Genomic DNA, 24,944 nt, shown 5'->3' on the forward strand with positions numbered 1-24,944 from the left:
AGACTCAGGGAAACAGGACTAAACACAGAAAATCCCAAAATAACTAAACAGAAAAACATCATGACACTATAACCTTTGGAAGGCATCCTAATTGTCATTTTTTCAGTCTTACACAACTTTTTAAAAATTATTATTTTTTTGCTTTTTATTTTATAAATATGTCTGTATGTTTTTTTTCTAGCAATTTTTAACTTGTCAAACCCTGAAATTTCTTTTTTTTTCTAGAAAATTTCTCAAAATTTACAAGATTTTTAGTGGAAATTTATTCCTCCTTTATAAACATATATATATTTATATATATGTAATGGCCTTAATATGCCAGCATACAGCAGGTACTGGACTGAATTAATAAAAATAAAACCTAATATACAATAAAAACTTTGAAGGATCTTCAGAAAGTCTGAGGATCTTTTCTTCCAGACCGCTTTATAGGATTATAAGAGCCTCTGAGCAAAATAAAAAGAAATGGAGGATGACTCAAGACTTTTAGAGCAAAGTACTTTTCCCCTGATAAACGACATCATGCCTCACAAACTGCTCACAGGTCAAAGAACAGACCTGGAATTCACCGGTGGAAGTGCAATGATTTATGGTTCTGCAATGCGCTCTAGGGTTAAAGCAAACTGGATAAATGTGCAAGGACTCCGCCACAAATCGTGCAGACGTCTTTGGGGGACAGCCGGCTCCAATATGAGAAACAAAGAGTTAAAGCTGCAAGTGGAGGTTGAAACCCTCGGAGGCGATGACCTTGGATTTAAAGGATTCCCCCGGCACGGATCATGAACAGGTGTTGGACCAGCTGCAGCACAAAGGATCCTGGCTGCTGAGTGTCAGAGGGAAGTCGGAGGTTGTGGGGACAGACGAGCAGAGCGACCGTGACAGCCTGAGGGAGCGGCCATGTTCACTCCTACGCCCAGGAGAAACTGCCCAAAATATTCACTGTTATCGTTCCAAAAAAGGAGAAATAGTGACTGACTGAGCTCTCTGTGAAGCAGAATAAAGAGTACATTTACATAGACAAAGCAGTCTGGTTTAGCTTAGCACTCAAAGTCATTACAAAGCTTCGCCAGCGTCTTCTTTTTGAATAAAAAGTCGCTTGAAATTTCAAGAACAAAGAGAAAAACAGCATTGAAATTCATCTTTAAACGTCTGCAATGGAAGTTTGTTGCTCGTCAAATGCCATCGAGGGTTCACGCAGTCTCCTGGATTTTGTTTTTTATTCACTTGTGATGAAGCATTTGGTCGTTTAAACGGGGCACAGTGACATTTTGAATCGCTAATGTTTATCTACATCAGAACAACGTATTCCCGAACAAAACTATTCACTGATTACATCCCACTGACGACAAAAAGGTGGAAAGAAAAACTCCTTTACATTGATATTTTCTTCTCATTTTCAAGTATAGTTTAATTTAATTTCATAGGCAATCAGATTGAGCTTTGAATAAAATAATTTAGTGAGTTGAGTGTCTTTTTATGAGAGTTTGGTAGTGTATTTCTCCGAATCATCTCCAGAACTTTCTTGGACAAAGATCATTATCATTTGCACATTCTTTGTAAATAAACTTTTTAACGTTTTAATGGGGGGAATTTTAAGTTTGAAATCAGGATTTCATGTCTTTATTCTCAAAACTTGTAATACTTGTAGTCAAAACTTCTGCTCTCTGTCAAATACTCACTGTGCTCTCTCAAAACGTCCTCTTCTCTTGGAACAGAAAAGTACTGTTGCCTGGCAACCTCTCAGCCAATAGAATGGCAGCCACACAGGCACACCCACTGGAGGGAAACAAACACTTTCATTCTATTGGCTGAGAGGTTGCCAGGCAACGGTACTTCTTTGTTCCAAGCCAGAGCAGAAAAAGATTCACGATTTTCTATCACTAGCATAAAAAAAACATTTCCAACATCGTTTTGAAAAGTTCAACCCTTTCTGCTTGACTCAACATGTTGATAATTTTTTGGATTAACTGATTAATAAATGATAGAAAAAGAGATTTTTAATATGATTTAAAGCTAAAACTATCCCACTTGAGCAGTTTTGTGTGAAACATATTTACAAATTGTTTTTTCTATGTTAATGCAAAATGTACAGCTCTGGAAAAAATTAAGACCACGTAAAACGATCAGTTTCTCTAATTTTACATTTTATAGCTATATGTTTGAGTAAAATGAACATTGTTCTTTTATTCTATGAAGTTAAAGCAACAATTTCACATTTAGTCGCAGAAAATGAGAAATGGTCAAAATAATAAAGAAAGAAAACACGTTCATATTCACTTAGAAACAACAATACTGATATTTTAACTCAGAAAGAGTTCAGAAATCAGGATGTGGTGGAAAAAACAGGAGGTTTCCAATGGAGTTCACTGCAGCGGCTCTTATTTTTTCCAGAGCTGTATTTAATCATTGTACAGTTTTGCTCTGTGGGTTTTGTCCTTTCAGCAAATTAATCAATTAACTGGATTAATCCAATCACTCCAGCTCTCTAACAGAGGATAACTGTAAGTACCTAAATAAGTGTTTGTTAGTTCGCACATTGAGGAAAGTTTGAGCGGTTTAAGACGGGAGGAATTCACTTTATAATGATAATTAATACTAAGCCCGACTCCCCCATGAGAGTTTCCATTTGACTCTCCACGCTGACTGCTGTCTGCTGACTCATTTCCTCTAAGAAACAAAACTTGTTAATGCTGTGTAAGAAGGAGGAAGCTCCACTCACTCAGCTCCGCGATGCTGCCCACTCGGGTTGCCAGCAGCGACTGCTCCAGGGTGCGCAGCTCGGCCTGGGAGTATCCGTGACCCTCGCCGCCTCTCCCCGAGCGCTGCTGGTCTCGGTGCAGGTTCAAACTTTCTGGCAGGCTCAGCACACCTGGAAGAAACACAGAGACAGACGCCACGGCTCATCAAGCAGCTGAACTCGTATTTGAGGAGGAAATTTAGTTAAACTAACTTTGTTTTTGTTTTTTAACCCCCCCACCCCCCCTGCATATAGGCGGCATCACGAAACACCAGGGGGATGGAAGCTGCAGAGGAGACGCAGAAATGCAAATCAGCACTTTTAGCTAAATGTAGAAAAACAGAGCTGGGAGTTCCGAGATGCACATTTATTTCCTTCTCCAGCTGCAGCTTGGGGTAAACATTTATCTTCATGATTAGACGTAAAGCGTAGGGTTAAACCCACAGAGCGCTAAAAATGATCCCCTCTGAAGTCGAATACGAGTTTATATTCTTGTTTGCGTCCGTCGTTGTCTATTTTTTAATTCATCACCTGAAGTCTAATTAAGCAAACCAGGCTCTGCTATTTCTGTGAATTCAAAGTGTGACCTTGGTGGGAGCGGTTTCTCGTTTTATATTATGATCTCAGGTGTATTGTTTTTTTTTTTTTTTTCCCGTCTTTGTTGCAGCAGATTATGTTTGTGGACAAGAATGAATCCATTTAGGAGGCCATTACTGCAGCCAGGCATTGTTTAGCTGCAGAATGGCTTGTGACAGATTGGATATTGAGTTTTTTTTCCTCCTGCAGGAGAACGGAAAGCAACACCACACTGAGGGCTAATCCTAATGACCCAGCGCAGCAGGATAAGCCGTTTCTCAACAAACAGTAATTAAAACATGGGGGAACTTAGTCTATTTGTCTATATTTGACGCCAGAATTGAAGACAAAAGGCCCATGCAGTTGGACAGAAAGCAACAAGCCAGAGTTTTTCTTGAATTTAGCCTCAAATTCCTCCCACAGCATTTTCTTCCCACAGTGTCCAGCCCGGGAATACCAGTATTCCCCAATCAGAGTCCCACTCCCTTCTTCCCACAGCATTTTTGGGTAGGTTTACTTAATATAGGGCTTCCAATAATTCCTTTAGCAGCCTTTTTCCATTGCTTCTTGACCGCTAAGCAGGAGGCGCAACGCAGCTGATATCTGGGTGTGCCTGAACATAAATTCCTTGGGAAAAATATGTGAAAAGTTTCCAAAGAGTGGAAGTATTTCAACAAAACAGAGGTAGATTTAAATCATGTGAACATTTTGATGCGATGAAAGACGAAGCTGAAGTTGGTTTCCGATTGTAGCTTCCAATTCGGGAAATGGCTAAAGGGCGATTCCACCTAATTTTCACTACCTTCATCATCTTTAATCTATTCTAGTTAAAAAATTACAACATGTAGACTCTTCAAACCTGGGCTGGATCATTCTGCACATATGCCAGAACATTTAAAACCAAGTTTGTGAATCGTGAACCATTCATCTGATTTGTGAAACTTCAATACGGGTTGATTTCACCAAATTTTGCACATCTGGACCACACTACAATTGCTCTAATTCCAAAACTACAACACTTACACTTTTCAAACCTGGACTGGATTATTCTCAACTAAAACCAGAATATTTAAAACCAAATGTGGGATTTGAAAAACCTTCATCTGATTTATGAAACTTCAGTAAAGGGTGATCTCTCTTTGCATCTGGACCACAATGAGGACTGAACTCTTTCTCCTCTGAAATTTCCATTAATTTGCTGTTATATGCAGTTTTAGCTTTATGAAGTCAGATTTTGTCACAGAACCTTAACCTTGTCGAAAATAAAGGTTTCATAAATTCCACACTTGGTTTTAAATATTCTGCTATTGCAGCAGAATAATCCAATTCAGGTTTACAGAGTCTAGATGTTGCAGTATTTTACTAGAGTAGATAAAACAATAGTCAAGTGAAAAATTTAGTGGAATCGTCCTTTAGACATTTCCCGAATCGAAAGCTGCAATCAGAAACCAACTTCAGCCTCGTAATTTAAAGGTAGATGAGCATGTAATCAATTATTTCCTCTCCGGTAAGATGATCGGTTGCTAATACATTAGAAAACAGACATTTACAAAAACTGTAAAAGTCCATGTTCCAATTCAAAAATACTTTATTAATCCCCAAACGTAAATAAAATATTTCTGCAACTCGTATACAATTTTCTTCCAAGAGTTTTCGTAGATGCTGATGCCTCCTGTAGCAGTCTGTATTACATTGATTCTAAATAAGCCTCTGACTGAAGACACACATTTGTTGCAATTAAATGATACAGACTGTAAATATTGCTGGTTTTAGGTGAGTTCTTCTGATTTTTTGACATTTTTTGTGTTTCCAGATGTTTTTATGTGGTTGCTTGTTCTGATTTGACCAAGAAATATTTGTTAAAAATCACAATAATCACAGCTTTTTAACCATATTTGGATGAAAAAGCTGGATTTGAAACCACAATGCCGCTCATTTAGACGTCAACCGTTCTCCTCGTGTTTAAATGGAGAATGTCAACTCGAAGTCTGCAGTGAAGCTAAACATATTGAGTTGGTCTTGCAGCAGTTTGTTCAGAACCGTAAATATCAAGAGAAAGCAGCAGAAGCCCAGGTTCTGACAGAAAACTTCACAACGCCTCAAGGCAACCAGAAAATTCATTGAGAGTTTAGCTTTGTCTCCTTTCCCACAGTGAGGTTGAGAAATCTCCTGAATTTCTCTGGGAATCCAAAACCAGATTTTGAACTTTAAAATACGTTTCTGTGTTTTCTGAAATCACGGCCTGCTATCATTACTGCCATCCAGATTTAATCTACTTATACCTGTTTTTGCTCTCCTACTTCAGAAAGCTATGCTTTTAAAGAACCCACAGGGTGCAACCGAGTTATTTGCTGAATTATTCATCCTGTCAGATCAAGACGTATAAACAAGTCCGCAGCCATCTCTTTTCCCACCTCCCACTCCCTCTACATGTTATCTCTCACTAACATTTGGCTTCTCCGGATACAAAAAAAAAGGAGGAATATTTGATCCTGGGTGATGTTTGTGTTATAAACATCAGAGGTGAGAAAAAATGCCAGCCTGGCTTCCTGAAGAGGAAAAACTGACGAGCATGACAGATAAGAAAACGATATATATTTTTAAATGTTTGACCTCTAAGGCAACAAGAAGAGTATGGGGGAATTCATCTGCCATAATTTGGGAGTAAGCATTTTCAGCCTGAAAGCAGGACTTCATGTTTTTCTTCCCAAAACTTCTGCTCTCTCAAATCTTTCTCCTTGCACTCAAAACTTGTCTCTGTTTGGATCAAATCTCCGCTTGCGAATCATTTTCTGCTCGGCTTGGAACAGAAAGGTACCGTTGCCTAGCAACCTCTCAGCCAATAGAATGAAAGTGTGACACTGGGTGCGTTTGTTTCCTTCTAGTTGGTGTGCATGTGTGGCTAATGTCCATTGTAGCAACCTGCGCCACCAACTGGATGTAGGGAGAATCTATCTATCTATCTATCTATCTATCTATCTATCTATCTATCTATCTATCATGCCTGTTTCTAGCAAGAAACACGCCCACTAAAAGGAAACAAACCCACCCAGTGTAACGCTCTCATTCTATTGGCTGAGAGGTTGCCAAGCGATGGTACTTTTGTGTTCCAAGTGCGAGCAGAAAGGTTTACAAGTGGAGATTTGATCCGAGCAGAGATGAGTTATGAGAGTGAGGAAAAAGGTTTGAGAAAGCACAGTGAATATTTGAAAGAGAGCAGAAGTTTTGAGAACTGACATTACAAGTTTTGAGAAGAAAGACATGAAATCCTGCTTTCAAAAATGTGCTGCTCTCTAATTATGGCGGAATAATTCCCCCATGAAAGAGCTCAGCAAAATGTTGAGAAATGGGTTAATTCTAACTAAATAGGTAAGATTCGTTGTACTTTCTTATTTTGGGAGCATGTCAGCCGCTGTCGAGTTGATAAAAATAGAGACTGGGTCATTGGGACAAGACCACTACAGAGCTCCACGAGGCGTAAAGGAATCCCTGTAGTGATTTCAACAGGACCACTGCCGCTCATGCAAGTCATCATAAATAATGTAGAGGATATCGAGCTCTGCGAGGATACACACCACAACAGTCTGTGTGAGAACAAGAAACACAGGAGTATTTTTCCAAGTAAAATAAAGATTAAGAGCTGCTAAAACAGACGTCATGTTTCTGCCAAGTTAATGAACCCATCTTTTTGCCAGTTTTTTTAAGCATGACTGCGTAGTTATTTGAAGAGGGAGTCTCTTCACACATTTTCTCTGTGAGATGAAGTTATACATTGAAGCAACGCCAGTGCACTGATGGCCTGGTCACAGTTAAAACTGCCTGGATGGAAACCAGAAATGTAAATGACCCGACTTAATCCTGTTTTGAACCAGGGTGTCCACACCCATCCATCCATTTTCTGTACACCCTTGTCCCTAGTGGGGTCGGGAGGGTTGCTGGTACCTATCTCCAGCTAGGTTGCCCACATTTAGCCATAAATTCCAAAATTTTATATATTTCTCTTTATTTTCCACAAGCAGTATGTTTAAAAATAGTGCAATTAAAGAGAACTTGCACTTTCCTTCTGCCATCCCTCCAATCAAAGTGCAGAAAACTAAATTAGATTCATAAGCCTGACATCAAAAAGTGGAAGTGACCCGCGCCTCTGAACCGCCATCTTGGTAGGCAAACGCAGTGCAAAACATGGATGAACCATGACTTTGAGACCAATAAAAAGAAAGTACCAATGTGTAAGAGAGAAATTAAATTTAGGGATCTAAATGCGTATGAGACGCAGAATGCTGCTTATTTATTGTTGTGATAGCAACTCCATAGAAACTGTCATGACAGTTACTTACGGAAACCTACCAAGATGGCCGTCAGCCACAACGTTCCCGGAACTGTGACGTCACATGACAACTATTTACAAGATGTTGTCTAGTTAGCTTGTAGCAAAGTAGCAAAAATTAGCACTTAAGCTGTCAGAGCTGTAGGTCAAAATTGTTTTAAATAAATTTGATCTTGAAGGTCAAAATCAGACATTTAAGTGAAAATGTTGGCAAGAGCTAATTTTATAAATTAATTTATAAGGTAAAAAATATATTTTGGACGGTCCAATATTAGTTATTGGGAGAATGACTTTGGTTAGATGGTAGCAATTAGTCTATTAGCACAAACTTGCTAACAGGCAAGTTAGAAAACAACTTTTTTGATAACAAGTTTGTGTGAGATATATTAGAAATATACCTCACAATATTTTTAGATAGTTTTGTTAGATAATACCGGAACACAGTTCAGTTCCCTTTGGCTCCAATTTAATTGATTTTAATATAAATTTTATCCAAGATCATATTGTAATTTTCCCAAATACGAGGGAATTTCCAAAGCTTGTTTGAAAAAATGTTCTTTGAGGACTTTTCTAAGGAACAAAAGATAAAAAAAATCCCCTAAAAACCTCATTTTCTGTTACATGTAAATACAAATGAAGAATGTCATGCTGTTATTTTCTAAGAATGACTACCTTTTCATAACAAAACAATAGCTAAAAAAAATCCCATTTTTAAAAATAATACTCAAGGTTTTGAGAATATTTCACCCAGCATAATCGTGTGTGAGGCTTTTGGCTGAATGGGAAAAATGACAGCCTCTATTAGGCTGGCTGAAATCTCCTTTTCTGAGTCCACAGGAGATCTCTCTGAAGACTAGCAGGCACCGTGGTGGCTTAGGAAAAACAGCTTACCATTTTCACAGGTGACAGTACAATGCGGTTTGAGCTGAGCTCAGAAGGAAACACAGCTGGTTTAATGGCACACCTTGACATTTTGAATTGGAAACATAAATATCTTTCCAACACCAGACATTTGCTCATGACATTGGGGGAAAAAACACTGTTATATGTTATTTTTCTTGTTAGATTTTTTCACTGAGCCAGAGACAATGCATCATGGCTCCCCTATCTGCTGACTTATCAAGATAAAGCAACATTTAAAATTTGACTGGAAATTTATACTTGATGTCATCAGCAGAGGTGGTCCTAGCCTGTTTGGAGCCCCGGGGGAACCAAACTCATTTTCCTTTTGGGCCAAATCAAAATCATAAATGTTCTTAAAGGGCTAGTTGTACCAGAATGTATTGCTAAAAACAGTTAAAACATAACTAAATTCTTAAAATAAAATAATACTGAACGTATGTTCTCTCAGCCAATTGAATGAAAGTATTATACTGGGTGCGTTTGTTTCCTTCTAGAGGGTGTGCCTGTGTGGCTAATGTCGATTGTAGCAACCTGAGCCGCCCACTGGATGTAGGGAGAAACAACAGCCTCAGCTTTCTGCTCTGTGTTACAATAAATATCCGCCAGCAGTGCTTCTATCTATCTAGATCAGAAGCAGGCACACCCACTAGAAGGAAACAAACACACCCAGAGTAACGCTTTCATTCTATTGGCTGAGAGGTTGCCAGGCGACGATACTTTTGTGTTCCAAGTGCGAGCAGAAAAATGACTCACAAGCGAGCAACATAGTTTCAGTCGGTCCAAGATTTCACAATTGTTTTTGTGATATTTTTTACAATAAAAAATATCACAGTAGTAATTTAGAAATATTGGCACTTATGTATGACAGTAAATATTGGCACTTATGTATAAGTAATGTATGACAGTAAATGCAACTTTTTATTACTTGCCATATCACTCGACACAAAGTAAGGCTGAGGCAGCTGTTTAGTAGAAATATAGTAGAAGTAAGAAATATTTAGAGCTGACGTTTTTCATCACTTTTGCGAAAAATGTGCAATAAAATCAAAATTATGCAAAAAGTGAAGGGATTTGGAGGGACTGATTGATACAATTATGCAGTAAACAAATAAAAACTGCTGTGAATTGATTGATAAAATAATATTTAAGCTCACTGTCATCTTGATGGTTCTATTTTTGTGTTTTTTTAGAGTCTAGAGGGCCGCATAAAACATTGTGACGGGCCGGATTTGGCCCCCGAGCCTTGAGTTTGACATGTGAGAGGATTTAAACGTAGCATCTTGTAGTTTCTCTGAAAGCTCTTTTTCTGCTAATGCCAAGAAATCAGAGCACTTTCATTTTATTTTAGAAAATTTAAGAAAAACAATGTTAGTTTATTGCCTTGAGTTTGACATGTGATTTATTTTCCTTGCTCTTTGTTCTCCTTATTTCAAGACAAACTAACATTAAAACAAGGTCTTTTCAAACAGAGAAAGGACAAAAGGTCTGCCTGCTCTGTTTGAGATCAAACTGGCAGCATAATGAGATCCGTGATCAATTCCTCTTTGTGACAAGCTGACAATCCCGGCTGGATGGTTTTATCGCCCGGAAGCTCGACCCGATAAAGTCCAACCTGTCAGCGAACTTCTCAGGAGAAATCCCTAGAAGATAGAAATATCTTAACTAAATTGATTTCCCATTAAAAGCCACAGTTTGTGTAACAATGATGTCATTCTGAATTGCAAGTCAAGGTCAGTAGGATCAGTCTGCACCATTCGGATCCCTTTTTTCTGCAGGAATGTCCAATTGATTTCTTTTTTTTTTGTCGTGAGGGAACTGCGCACCCTCCCTTGTCAGCGAGAAAACTCTGCAGGAATATTAACAGGTAGTTGCCATGGCACTAGGCGCCTGCTGCCTCGCGCTGCAGCGATTGGCTGAGCTGGGAATGCTTTACTGTAGGAAAACAGTTTAGAAAAAAAGGCAGAGTGATTTTTAAACCCACATCACTGAGCAGACAACACAAGCAACACAAAGCCTTTTATCAAAAAAAGGGGGATGAATTAGTGTGATAGCTGCTGGTGCTGCTACACCACAGAGACATTTATTCCCTCATCAATAATGAATGAATGTACTGGGGACCGAAATGGTCAAAATGATTAAATGGTTGACCCAACTGATGGACTGAGAATTGATCCATAATGCAGCTGTTGGTAGAAACCCACAGGAGAAAAGCAACGAGGAATCCACAACCGTTTTCACAATTTTCTGACGATTAAGGGCTTAAATATGAAAATAAATATCACATCAGGGAGCATGACTTAAATTCTAATCAGATGAAAATGTAATTTCATCTGGAAGAGTTTTATTTGGTGGCATTTCCCAAGAAAACAGAGATTGGTCAAGTAGCTTTTGTAAGAACTTTTTGGGGGATAAGCTACATAAAATAAGATGGAAATCTGATAAGCAGATATTTGGTTTTATCATTGTGATATGATGTTTATCCTGTATAGGCCTGATGGAAAAACATTACAGCATGGCTCTTTTATTAACCCTTTCATAGCGTTTAACTGAGAAGTAGTTTTTATAACGAGTTCCACCAGGTGTTTGCTAATTGCTGCTGGCTAGTCTGAAGGAGCCGAGTGGGGGAGTCGCTGCAGCTCTGAGGAGGAGACGCGCCTCAAAGGCGGGGCTAAGTCCACCTGGGCGTTTTGCACAGCTGAATGGTTGCTATGGAGATGAAAGGATTTCTCAAACATGATACAAACCTCAAAAAAGTCACTTTTAGGAAATACTGCTTCTTTAAAATGAACATCTCCGTTAATTAAAACATGTTTTAATTGATATTTATGTAAATAATATGCCTTTCTATTGCACTTACTGTATGAATTTTGACATTCTACCCTGAAATTGGGAAATAACTGGGATTTTTCTTGCAGATGTGAGGTTCTCTGATCTATATAACTTTGAATCAAACCAGAAAACATGAAATCCAATCATTGTTTTTAGTTGTCTGTTTGGTTATGTATGATAACCATGCTATAAAAAACCCCTCCTCTCCCAGTAAAATGTTTCCAAACCAATTGGTCCCTCACGTTCTCATGAATAAATCAAAACAAACAAGCGCATCTGGCATGGAAAGTCATCCAGATGACTTCTCTCTCAATAATTTGCAGAGCATGCTCTGAACCTCTCGGCATGTTTACACACGTTCCCTCCCCAAAGATTTTACATTTTCAGAAAAGCGTAACTAAAACATTCAACTAAATTTGCATTTGATTCTTTTTGCTAATCTTACCATTTTGTTAACCACATCTCATTTTTGGCTGCATAATAAAGTAGTTTGTGTTCACATTAAGGCAGTAAAATCTGGTTGCAAATAAAATAGTTCACAATTTCTCGCAATTATGTTTCAGTTTTTTGAAATTGGATTTGATTAACCTAATTTTTTTAGATAAATAATTAATTTTAGAATAAAACTGCTACATATGACTAATTATTAATAATAAAGCTTTTGATAAAATTCTTATTTAGCTGCAACATTATTGTGTTTTTATGTACTTTTTTGCTCTAAACAAGAATTAATTTCTGTAGCTTCCAAAACTTCATATAAAAGTTAATAAAATTACATTTTAAAAAGGTGATAGTTAAATTAAAAGTGCCAGATGAAGCTAGAGGGAGAAAAAGGGTATTTTTATCTCAAATGAGGCGAAGAAAGAATATAATTTAGCCTCTAATATAAATGCTGTCAAGCATTTCAAAAGGCTTTTATGAGTCCTTGTGACATTCAGTGAAATCAGATGCAATAATGATGGAAAAAAGGTCAAATCTGGATTTATTTTTCTGTGAACCAGAGGTAAATCTACCATGAATATATGAATACTTTCAAAAGAAGCATACTAAATTTATTCTATTCTGCTTCAAAAACTAAAAAAGGTCTTAAAATGTTTACATAAATTGGCTGACTAGCTGTAAATTAAAATAAAAAACACAAAAATATTGATTTAATTCCTATTTTTGGCCTGAACTCTGCAGGTGAGGCCAAAACAACAACACCTAGACGTCAGAAACTTACATAAAATCCTCAATTTCAGTCAACGTTTAAGCTGCAAGCAAGAAATTTGCTTCATTTTCCTCACCTCTGAGTTTATTTTCATCTTAAGGGAAACTGGATTGTCAGGAACGGCTCTAACTGGTTTGACCTTGAGCAGACTCAAGCCTTGTTCCTGCCCGTGTAGATCTATATGTTCTAGATCGTCGGTCACAGATCTGAAAAGGCAAACTCTGGAGCAACGTGTGGGACTCTGCAGGTTGTTTTCGCTGCTTCATCAACCAAGAGCTTAATCCCTCATCATCTGGACGCCTTTATCATGCCAAACCAGATGGACTGCAATGGCTGCACCAGATGCCCGACTATATTTACAACCACGTGGCAACGACATCGTACTAATTAGATGAGCCACACGTTTACCGAGTTATGCTACAGAATATATAATATGTTTAATTTATCCTCCATTTCAGTCACAAGAAGGGAAGAGAATCATCTTAATGCAATCAGCAGAAGATGTGATCATGTTAGTCTTATAAAAAAGAGTAATTGTAATAAAGAAGCAGTTTTAACTTGAAGCAAATATTTCTTTTTTTTAAAGTACAGGAAACCATAAAAAAAGTCAGGATATCGTTAATAAATCTCAATAAAGTCGTAATTTGAAGGTCAGAAATAATCTAAACATTTCAAATCACAAGAACTGCTTCCTTCCACTTTAAAATGTCCGGGATATTATTTTAATTTTTTAAAAAATAATATGTTGGTGTAATTAATGCAAAAGTTATGTAAAATGAAAACCTGCTTTTTCTTTCAACAGAAATATTTTTCTCTTCCAAGACTAAAGAATGTCGTAGAAACAAAGAGTAAAATACTTTCATTTATGTATTTTCTCCCAATTTGTAAAGTGGAATGCTTTCTGAACGTCTGATTGGTTAGTCAGCACCTTGTGACGACTCCTAACCAGGAAGTAAAATAATTTTTACACTAATGATACTATTGTTTTTTTTTCTTTTTACAAAGTTTTAGAATATTCCCATGTATTTACTGTTACTTTCTTACAAGCTTTTTGAAGTAAACATGAAAGAAGAAAACCATTTCATCTGAAGACGCTGACCCACACACTGACATCATCTCAAGTGGATAAAAATAAGAGAATGTGATGTGAATGAGGGAAGCATTTTGGTGACTCATATGAACTTTAACATTTCTAAGGTTCAGGCAGGAATATTCCTGAATAACCAGTAAAAATATTACTTTGGAACAAATGTTTGAAAAAGTTTTTTCTTTGGTTTGCCACCAAGTAGTTACAAATTCCACTGGACATGATCTGATTTGAAATGTTTTCTTCATTAATTTGCAGTCATACACTGCAAAAACACAAAATCTTACCAAGTAATTTTTGTCTAGTTTATAGTGCAAGTCAAACTAAATAAAAATTAACTTTTTAGCAAGATATAGAGGCTTGTTTTAAGTAAATAATTCCTTATTATTGATGAAAAAGTTCTAGTTCCATTGGCAGGTAAATTAACTTGGGAAATAAGTGAAATTATCTGCCAATAAAACAAGTACAATTTAATCAATAATAAGAAATTATTTACTTAAAACAAGCCTCTAAAAGTTACTTTTAATTTTTTTTTCAAGTGTACTCAGATATTTGCTCTGGAAACTAGACCAAAATTACTTGGTAAGGTTTTGTGTTTTTGCAGTGTACTGATGTAGACGAAGCATCATCACTCCATATATTTTATTTTAAACAACTCTGCTTACAGAGGGTGTCAGTGTCACTTTTTTTGCTTTGAAAAACTGTAAAAATTCAAACTTTGAATTCCTTATGCAAGGCCGTTAACATTTAATGCAAATATTATGTCATTTCCCCCTTTAGGTGAAGAAATGTGAAGCTTTCCTTACTGACAATGTTTGGTTTGTTTGTTTCTATGCACTGTAATCACTAACTTAATGAACACTGTTGTTCCCAAAAGCAGCACAGCTATATATAGCGCCAAAACTAATTTATTGCTTCGCTCAGAGGTACCAAGCAATCACACATTTACACCTTTCCTAATAGAGTGCTGCCGGACACTCTTTCTCCTCTTTGTTTTTCCTTCTGCAGGAATCTGCCCCTGGCATTTTTTTTCTCACAGTGTTTCCCAGCGCAACGTGTGTAAAGAGACGGACGGACGCGCTCCTCCCCTCAGCTCCTCCCCGCGAACGTAAATAGAACACGTCTAATTTGGCAAGGGCGATGTTGACATTTGGATCTGATGCCCCGGTGGGAAGGGTAAAACGGCGACGAATTAGGATGCTGCTGCCGCACAACACCTGATCTGTTCCTCTGCATTCAGCAGAAGATTCTCAACGCTGCATCAGCCAAGCAAAATCCCCTCATATCAGAGGATTATTGGTCACATCGTTCCACTAAGGAGGCGTTCTGGCCTGAATGGAAACAAGAATTAGCAGATGATTTAGAGATGAATTCCTTCTTTCATCAAAACCGCTAATTTTTGGCTCTTTTTTGGAAAAGTAAATGTGTTTGAATTAACTAACACACTGATTTTCAGTGATTCTTTGGCAGAATAGATCTCAAGGCAAATAATCGTGTACTTTGGGAGCGATGTCCCTCTTCCTCCCACCTCTTAAAAAATCGCTGGCTGACATTAAGACTTGCAAATCAGATAACTCATTAGTTAGTCGTCTTCTTCTGACCGTTTCTCCATGGAAAGATGTCCTTCATGAAAAGCTTGGTCATTCTCATGCTAGATCAGGGCAGATTTTACACAATTAGTCATTTTTATTTATCAGAATCAGTTTAAGAAGTTTCATAACAAAAACAGATTCCAATGATGTAAGATAATGTGCAAACATTCTGAGACAGCTGCAGATTTGAAGATTTCAATCATTTTTTGGACATATTTTGAACAAATTTGTTTCATCTTTAGCTGTGATCAGCTGTATTTAAAATTAAAACTTGAACAGAACCTGTATGACAACATGAAGTAGGCTAAGGGAATCAAGATACATCAAGATCCTGTCCAAAAATCGAAGATAAAACAGCAGAATGTAAAAACACTACCACTATGTCATAACAATACGAGACAGGTAATGTGAAAAAAATCAAGCTCCTCTGCCATCTACCCATGAATGTTATGTCATCTGCACAAATTCACAGCCAGAAACAACTAATCAGAGCCGAGAGGAGGGTCTTAGCGCTGTCAATCAACCTTGTGTTCAACACAACATAGATGCCACTGTAAAAAAAAATGTCTCTAATATATGGTAAACTCCCAGCAGTTCTGGCTGCCAGAATTTTACCATTTAATTACAGTAAAATTCTGTGCGTATATGGTAAAATTTGGTCAAATTAAAATTCTGTATAAATATGGTAAAGTCAGAAAAATTCTGTATAAATATGGTAAAATCCTGTATAAAATACTTTACTATGAATTATATATCTTTTTAAGTGCGTGCAAGCATTCATGCTTTTTATGCTAGCAGGCTAAGGCTAGTTAGTAGCAGGTTAACTTGCCATAGCCTGCTGTGCTAACTAGCCTTAGCACAACAGATAAACAGTTTTTTCAGCAATGGTATGGTGTTTGTTCATAGCATATTTAGCAGCGAGTACACAGGTTGACTGACAGCGATATGACCCTATCTCTGGCTCTGATTGGTTGTTTTTGACCGGGAGCGGCCCATTTCTTCAGATGGCAACAACAGTTTACCTGTCTCATATCAAACTGTAATGTCACGATGACAGTTTTTAAAAACTTTTTTTTTTTAATAAAAGTTACATTATTTACATGCTTTATGCTGGTAAGAAGATTAACTTCCCTTTTCTAACTCGGATGCAAGTCAAAAACAAACAAAAAATAAAACAATCATGCAGATCAACACTGGCAGCTCTATATTTGGAGGCAATGTAACCGGGCCACTGATGTTAAGGCTGGCGACGTGGCTGATGTGACCGCACCGCGTGCTCACAGGTCACCGCGCCACGGGGCGCCGCCACCAGTCGCACGGGGTTAGGAGGTGGCAGAGGTTAGCCAGCTGTGACCGGCTGCAGCCCACAGGCTGGCCTCAGATAATTTCATGTGTCGCCGCAGAGCTCAGATCTCACCATGAAAGAGCGAGAGCGATGATCAAGAGTGCGAAAGAACAATGGAGATGGAGCACAATGAAGGCTGCAGAGAGGAAACAGAAAAGTGGGAACGTAAGAGTGATTGATGTCTGGAGATTGAAGAGGGGAGGATAAGAGCAAAGGAAGAAGACAAAAGGCCAGGAAGTCATGTTTTATCCTTCTACTGCCCTGCTGAGGAGCCATCTTCTCTTCCTGTTCCTGGCCCAAAACAGTGGAAGCAGAAAATATGGATAACCTGCTGCAGAGCTATTTAGGAATAATTCAGCTCACAGGATGTCATAACTCCTGATTGATAAAGCAAATAGTATCATGGAGCAAACACAACCTTTATGTTCAGCAATTAGCACACAGTTCAAATATGACCTTCTACTACAAACAAGCAAACAAACCAAGCGCCTAAAGAGGAAACCGAAGATTTCTTACTAACTGACAACAATTTTAGGATTTGTGTGTCGAACGTGGCTTTTATACACAGATGATTTAGCACACACACACGTGTCAAACTCAAGGCCCGGGGGCCAAATCTTGCCCACTCTAGCTTTTTATGTGGCCCTCTAGACTCCAAATTGCATCAATAAGTCCCTCCAGTTTTTCACAAATCAGCAAAATTCACACAAAATCTACACAACCCCACATATTGACTGGTGCCTCAATCTTACTAGGTGTCAAGTGATTGATAAGTTGATTAATAAAAAGTCACATTTAATGTCATACATTAGAGCAAATAAAGTAAAAATTCCTTTCAAATATTTCCAATTTAGTGCCACAAAATCTGTGATTTTGATATAAAACAACCCCCCACAAAAACAATCACAAAATCCTGGATGGACTGATCAGTGTGAAAAGATGTTCAATACTATTTAATTTTAGGAAACACTTATTGAATGCTAAAGCAGCTATTTATTGATAATTTAGCAAAAATGAAACTTGACTTGAGGTGAGTTATTGTTTGTTTTTGATGAAGATTAACAGTAGCTGCGTTTCCATTTAACATATAACTGCGTAAATTGGGATTACAAAGGAAAGATTGCGTAATGGAAACAAAGCAATAAAAACATGTTTTTCGATAGTTTTTGTGCCGAGTTGAAATGCTTTTTTGAAATTTGTGTATTCCGTAAACTGCAATGAAAACACTTTTTTGCATCGTATGAGTCACGTGATTTGTTGTTGATGTGTTTTCTTAATTACTCTTTTCAGGAACAATCTTGATTTGCGTTTTTTTAACACTGCAATTTTAAAATTGTGTTTTTCTACATTATCAACATAGTTTTGTTTAGTTTTTGTAACCAAAACGCAGTTAATGCCGTCATTTGTATTAACTGGCATCAAGTTTCGAAAAAACAAACAAGACATTGTTAATAAAAAGAAAATGTTTAAATATCTGATTTTGTTGGTGTGGTGTCTTTTTTCTTTTGTGTTTCTGCCATTCTTTAGTTCCTCAAATGCCTTTAAGCCCATGTGGAGCCAAGCAGAAAGGATTTGCTGGCCATAAATATGGCTCCAAGGTAATTTTGCATTCAGCTTAGCTGTTTTTGTTTTTTGTGAATACATGGGTGTAATTTCGAAGCCCTGTGTAAAACAGCCGCTCTGAAGACGAGCGATGAAGCAGTAAACACCGACATTAGTGGCGCTTTCAGCCTTCCCGACTTCAAACGATGCCCTTTTTCCTCTGGAGGATTTTCTCCTCTTATAAACAAGCACAAATCATCATCATCATGAAAATGTCAAAGTGCTGCTTTTACTCTGTCAATAATGTCAAGCTGCTGACACTTTGACAAAGAGGGAGCGCTTCTTGGAGGAGAATGAAAGTGAAATCAATGCAGAGTTCGCGGCGTTGGCTTTCACCCCTGCTCACCACAGAGGGAGACCCCAAACGCGACCCAGTCACAATGTCCCGGCACCCCTCGGCCGCTCCAGATGGTCGCCATATGTCCTCGCACCACGAACACCAGAACCCACGGCAACGAGAGGGCACGCTTCGCGGGCGCCGGGGTTTGTTTACCAGTGTTTCCCTCTGCTGTTTGTTGTGTGTCTGACGGAGCATCTGCAGCAACAACAGCCGATATTAGGGGCAAATAAAACCTAGCAGAACGGGAAAAGGTTCTTTTTCAAAGATTTTGTGATAAGAAAGGGAGCATCAGAGAAAACTAAGCACTCTGGATGATCTGGAGAGATTGTGTTGAGCAATGGGAGAAATGTTACAAGAGACTAAACTTTCACAACAAGCGTAAGAGAAACAACTTCCAACTACGGCTGTCTTTATCTTTTTCTTTAGGGTAGAAAAATATGTGCAAAATGCAAAAGCAAAACAGGCCAAACATCTCTACCCAGCCCTTCTAAGATATAAAGAGAAACTTTCCGTAAGAAGGAAAGACAGAAAAAATACATCCAGACTATTTGGACTATATCAGAGGTATTTTCACAGAGTAATAATATCATCTCTGACGGTTTTGATTATGTCGTTTTTGTGTTGGTAGTCTGTTTATTTGCTTATTTTGAGGGAACGCAAACGAAAACATTTCCCCATGTCCCTTATGGGGCTCTGTATGTCATAACCAATTTTACTAGATGGTAAATTGTTAATTTTTGCAATAAATGATAATTTGATGTGAGACTATGTTCAAGTATCATATTGATAAGCTCTCAAAGATCAATAAACTTTAATTTTTATAGGACACTAAAAGGAGAAGTGTACAAAATTGACATAGTGCTATTTTATAGTACAATCAATGCTAAAGATGCTACATATATAAAATATATTTCCCTTAGTAATTTAATGCTTTGAAATTGGGTCTCCGTCTCTTTAAGAAACTCCTGCTCTTTCTGAAACTCCGCCTTCAGGAAGTGATGACAACATGGCTCCTCCATTAACCCTTTAACAACTTTTTTACCAGCATTTAACTGAGAAGTAGCCCAGCTGATGCGTAGCTCCACCAGGTGTTTGCTAATTGCTGCTGGCTAGTCTGAAGGAGTAGAGAGGGGGAGCTGTGCCTTGAAGGAGGGGCCAGGCCCACCCAGGCGTTTTGCACAGCTGAATGGTTGCCATGGAGATTAAATGACTTAAAATGAAAGAATGAAAGCAACACTCCATGTATGTTTATGATGAATGAATGTTATGACATGATGTAAAGCTAAAATAAAGTCAATTTTACATAATACTGCCCCTTTAACAGTGGAACCGGTAGATATTTTAAATATCCAAAATAAAACACATGAAACAGAAACCATACACAACTAAAACCAAAAATAAAATGGATTCTCAGTCTCCATTAACAAAAAACGTACTTGAATAAAAAGTAAACAACATAAAGCCAAAGTGGAAATAAATACTGTAGTCAACCAAAAGAGTGCAGATTATGAAGTCTGTATACTGTACTCTAGCCACATACATCATAGGTATATTCTAATAAAGCATTGATTAATTCCTGATATTAAAGTTAGCTAACTGGACTTGTAGCCAATATTTTGGGCTACAAGTCCAAAATAATGGCTGTGTGTCTGGACACCACACAGCATGATCGAACCTGATCGAACCGTTATATCTAGGATTTCTGTCGGCTAATGAAGAGACAATAAAGCTGAACATTAAAATGAGGTCAATAGGTTTAATTTATCGTGCGATTAATTGATTTATCGTTTATCGCGACAGGCCTATTCACACCTTGGAGCAAAACCTTACCCCAACCCAAAAACAGCATTTCTTCTTTGAGAGCAGTGAGTCCCCACAATGCATCAAATACAGGATACACACCCACACACAACAGGCTTCTACTGGCTTTGACCCGAACCAGTGATGTCACTTGTTCTCTTGACAGTGATGTCACTCATTATCTATGACATCACTGACATCAGTGCTTTTATTCCGAAATTCAACAGAGTAACTCATTTGTACTAACCAAGACTGAAGAACAAACGTAGTGTTTTATTGTCTAATTTCACAAGGACGGCTGGATTAATTTAACAAAATGGCAAACAGTGGTTATCCATCTATGCCTGAAGATCAGGGTGGCCTGCTGATGGATGAAAGTTCTTCTGACATCACTTGTGAAACACTGGAGATAGAAAACGACAACCTCCGCCAGTTGGTGGAAGATCTCAGACGGACCATCGAATGCTCCAAACCTGGCAGGAGATGCAGGCAATCGGTCTTGCAAGCTAAATATAACATGATAGCAAGTGAGAACGATGTACTTCAATCTCAAATCCTGTCTCTTCGTGAAGAGCAGGAAAACACACAGCTTAAACATGAGGACATGAGAGTTGAGGTACATTGCCTGGAAGTAGCTCGACAGACACTGAAACAAAGACTCATGAGGCATCGGGTGATCTTGACAAGGGCACATCTGTCCATTGAAAAGCGATCCGAAGACTTGCAGAGTCTTTCAGAGGAGTTGGGCAATCTCCTGAGACGGTACCATAGAGACTGTGAGGAGATCGAGCGCATTAGCCGGCAAAACGAGACTTTGAAGTCTGAAAATGCTCAGCTAATTGCAAGATTGGCTCTACAGCCTGAGGAGTACCTGGTGAGCAAGGGACCAGTTTCAGCTCTCCGAAAAGTTGGTGAGAGGGTAGGTACAGTTTTTAAGACCATGAGCCGAACAGGAACACTGAGGTACTGGTTACCAGAATGGTTCTTCTAAATCCATGCTGGTATGCCTCTGAAAACTTGCTGAAACTGGTTCCAGAGAAATGGGTCGCTTTGCTGATCCTGGTTCTAGGGAAACAGGTCGCTTTGCTGATCCTGGTTCTAGGGAAACAGGTCGCTTTGCTGATCCTGGTTCTAGGGAAACAGGTCGCTTTGCTGATCCTGGTTCCAGAGAAATGGGTCTCTTTGCTGATATTGGTTCTAGGGAAACAGGTCGCTTTGCTGATACTGGTTCCAGAGAAATGGGTCGCTTTGCTGATACTGGTTCCAGAGAAATGGGTCGCTTTGCTGATACTGGTTCTAGGGAAAGAGGTCGCTTTGCTGATCCTGGTTCCAGAGAAATGGGTCTCTTTGCTGATATTGGTTCTAGGGAAACAGGTCGCTTTGCTGATCCTGGTTCAAGAGAAATGGGTCGCTTTGCTGATACTGGTTCTAGGGAAATGGGTCGCTTTGCTGATACTGGTTCTAGGGAAACAGGTCGCTTTGCTGATCCTGGTTCCAGAGAAATGGGTCTCTTTGCTGATATTGGTTCTAGGGAAACAGGTTGCTTTGCTGATCCTGGTTCCAGAGAAATGGGTCTCTTTGCTGATATTGGTTCTAGGGAAACAGGTCGCTTTGCTGATCCTGGTTCCAGAGAAATGGGTGTCTTTGCTGATATTGGTTCTAGGGAAACAGGTCGCTTTGCTGATACTGGTTCTAGGGAAACAGGTCGGTTTGCTGATCCTGGTTCCAGAGAAATGGGTCTCTTTGCTGATATTGGTTCTAGGGAAACAGGTCGCTTTGCTGATACTGGTTCTAGGGAAATGGGTCGCTTTGCTGATACTGGTTCTAGGGAAACAGGTTGGTTTGCTGATCCTGGTTCCAGAGAAGCAGGTCGCTTTGCTGATCCTGGTTCTAGGGAAACGGGTCGCTTTGCTGATACTGGTTCTAGGGAAACAGGTCGCTTTGCTGGTATTGGTTCTAGAGAAACGGGTCGGTTTGCTGATCCTGGTTCTAGGGAAACGGGTCGCTTTGCTGATACTGGTTCTAGGGAAACGGGTCGCTTTGCTGATACTGGTTCTAGGGAAACAAGTTGCTTTGCTGATACTGGTTCTAGGGAAATGGGTCGCTTTGCTGATACTGGTTCTAGGGAAACGGGTCGCTTTGCTGGTACTGGTTCTAGGGAAACGGGTCGCTTTGCTGATACTGGTTCTAGGGAAACAGGTCGGTTTGCTGATCCTGGTTCCAGAGAAATGGGTCTCTTTGCTGATATTGGTTCTAGGGAAACAGGTCGCTTTGCTGATCCTGGTTCCAGAGAAATGGGTCGCTTTGCTGATACTGGTTCTAGGGAAACAGGCCGGTTTGCTGATACTGGTTCTAGGGAAACAAGTTGCTTTGCTGGTACTGGTTCTAGGGAAACGGGTCGCTTTGCTGGTACTGGTTCTAGGGAAACGGGTCGCTTTGCTGATACTGGTTCTAGGGAAACAGGTCGGTTTGCTGATCCTGGTTCTAGGGAAACGGGTCGCTTTGCTGATACTGGTTCTAGGGAAACGGGTCGCTTTGCTGATACTGGTTCTAGGGAAACAGGTCGGTTTGCTGATACTGGTTCTAGGGAAACAAGTTGTTTTGCTGGTACTGGTTCTAGGGAAACGGGTCGCTTTGCTGGTACTGGTTCTAGGGAAATGGGTCGCTTTGCTGGTACTGGTTCCAGAGAAATGGGTCTCTTTGCTGATATTGGTTCTAGGGAAACAAGTTGTTTTGCTGGTACTGGTTCTAGGGAAACGGGTCGCTTTGCTGGTACTGGTTCTAGGGAAACAAGTTGTTTTGCTGGTACTGGTTCTAGGGAAACGGGTCGCTTTGCTGGTACTGGTTCTAGGGAAATGGGTCGCTTTGCTGATCCTGGTTCCAGAGAAATGGGTCGCTTTGCTGATACTGGTTCTAGGGAAATGGGTCGCTTTGCTGATACTGGTTCTAGGGAAACAGGTTGGTTTGCTGATCCTGGTTCCAGAGAAGCAGGTCGCTTTGCTGATACTGGTTCTAGGGAAACAGGTCGCTTTGCTGGTATTGGTTCTAGGGAAACGGGTCGCTTTGCTGATACTGGTTCTAGGGAAACGGGTCGCTTTGCTGGTACTGGTTCTAGGGAAACGGGTCGCTTTGCTGGTAGTGGTTCTAGGGAAACGGGTCGCTTTGCTGATACTGGTTCTAGGGAAACGGGTCGCTTTGCTGATACTGGTTCTAGGGAAACGGGTCGCTTTGCTGATACTGATACTTTTCAATTTCGGTTTACTTCTGTGAACGGATGTAAAAATAGCTTTAATGTTTTCTGTCAATGAGTTTAAATAGTTATTTATTTACTAAGATTATTTTAAAGGGAACAACGCCCAATAACAGACAAGTTAAATTGGCTAAAAAAATTATATTTATTATTATTATTTATTATATTTATTGGTGTATTAAGTTCTGTTAAGCTGCTCTTGGCAGTTGGTGGTCACCATAGTAACCAGTAACCGACAGCTCCTCCCCCTTTTTCTGTTGCCGTCGGTAACTGTGGACCATATTAGGATCGGCTCTTTGTTTTCTTTACAAATATTTTATTTTAGCATATATTTTAGACAAATTTAATAATATACAGTGTTGCATTGGTAATTGCGCTATATTTTGTATATGTTTTTAACTGTTAATAATGTCGTCCATTTTAGCTATGTTTAATTTTACAAATGTTAAGTGCTGCCAACTGCTCATTGGGAGACGAACATAGAAGGGTTACATACTATATCAAAACCAAGCAATTTTAGACGTCTAAAAATCTTTTTTTTTTTTTTTTGGTTAAATAAAAACACATACAATCCCCAGTTTTTTAGATGGTGGCAACTTATCCCAATGGCAAAATAACTGGATATTTATTTACTAAAACTTCTGTAAATTCTATGGAGAAAACTATTATGGAGATGATAAAGCTTGAAAAACAAATAAAAGATGGTTGCCACTTTATCGGGGTGAGAGGTTTGAGTGTCCCAATGATCCTGGAGCTGTGCTGTCAGGGACTTTATGCCCCTGGTAGGGTCACCCAAGGCAGACAGGTCCTAGGTTGAGGGACCAGACAAAGAGCAGCCTGAAGACCCCTTTGATGAATGTGAATGTTGGATTTGGTCTTCCTTCGCCCGGACGTGGGGCACGATAGCGAGCGCCTTGCGGCCGGGCTTTTACCCATGGAGCCCGGCCGGGCTCAGCCTGAAGAGGAGACATGGGTCCCCTCTCCCATGGGCCCACCACCTGTCAGAGGGCCCAAAGGGGTCGGGTGCAGTGTGGGATGGGTGGTGGTCGAGGGTGGGGTCCCTGGCGATCTGTTCCTTGGTTGCAGAAGCCCTATCTGGTGGGGAAGGAGCCGGAGCTAGTGTGAGGTTGACTGTCTCTGTAAACAAAATTGCCCTTCAAAAAATATAGCTTATTTTAATTTATCATGTGATTAATTGATTCGTTGCTTATGCCGACAGGCTTACTTCCAACAAGTTTAAGTGTCCAAATCTGAAAATAATATCCAAGAGTCAGTTCAATGTTGTTCAATCAACTCACTATTTCATTCGTTGGATGCTATATGAAGGCATCGAGCAAATGTCTGTA

General features: G+C 39.2%; 1 protein-coding gene across 1 annotated transcript in view; it reads right to left on the reverse strand.

The window, feature by feature from the left end:
• The window catches only part of LOC106918724 (ankyrin repeat- and BTB/POZ domain-containing protein 3-A), a 176,770-nt gene that overhangs the window by 55,745 nt on the left and 96,081 nt on the right, over positions 1 to 24,944 (reverse strand). Inside the window, exon 2 of the mRNA XM_014988708.2 lies at positions 2,720 to 2,869. Within this exon, the coding sequence (XP_014844194.2) occupies positions 2,720 to 2,869 (150 nt within the window). The remainder of the gene's footprint in view (positions 1 to 2,719; positions 2,870 to 24,944) is intronic.

The sequence above is a fragment of the Poecilia mexicana genome, unplaced genomic scaffold, assembly GCF_051168715.1.
Source record: "Poecilia mexicana isolate PSO_F unplaced genomic scaffold, ASM5116871v1 scaffold_23, whole genome shotgun sequence".
NCBI classification, from domain to species: domain Eukaryota; kingdom Metazoa; phylum Chordata; class Actinopteri; order Cyprinodontiformes; family Poeciliidae; genus Poecilia; species Poecilia mexicana.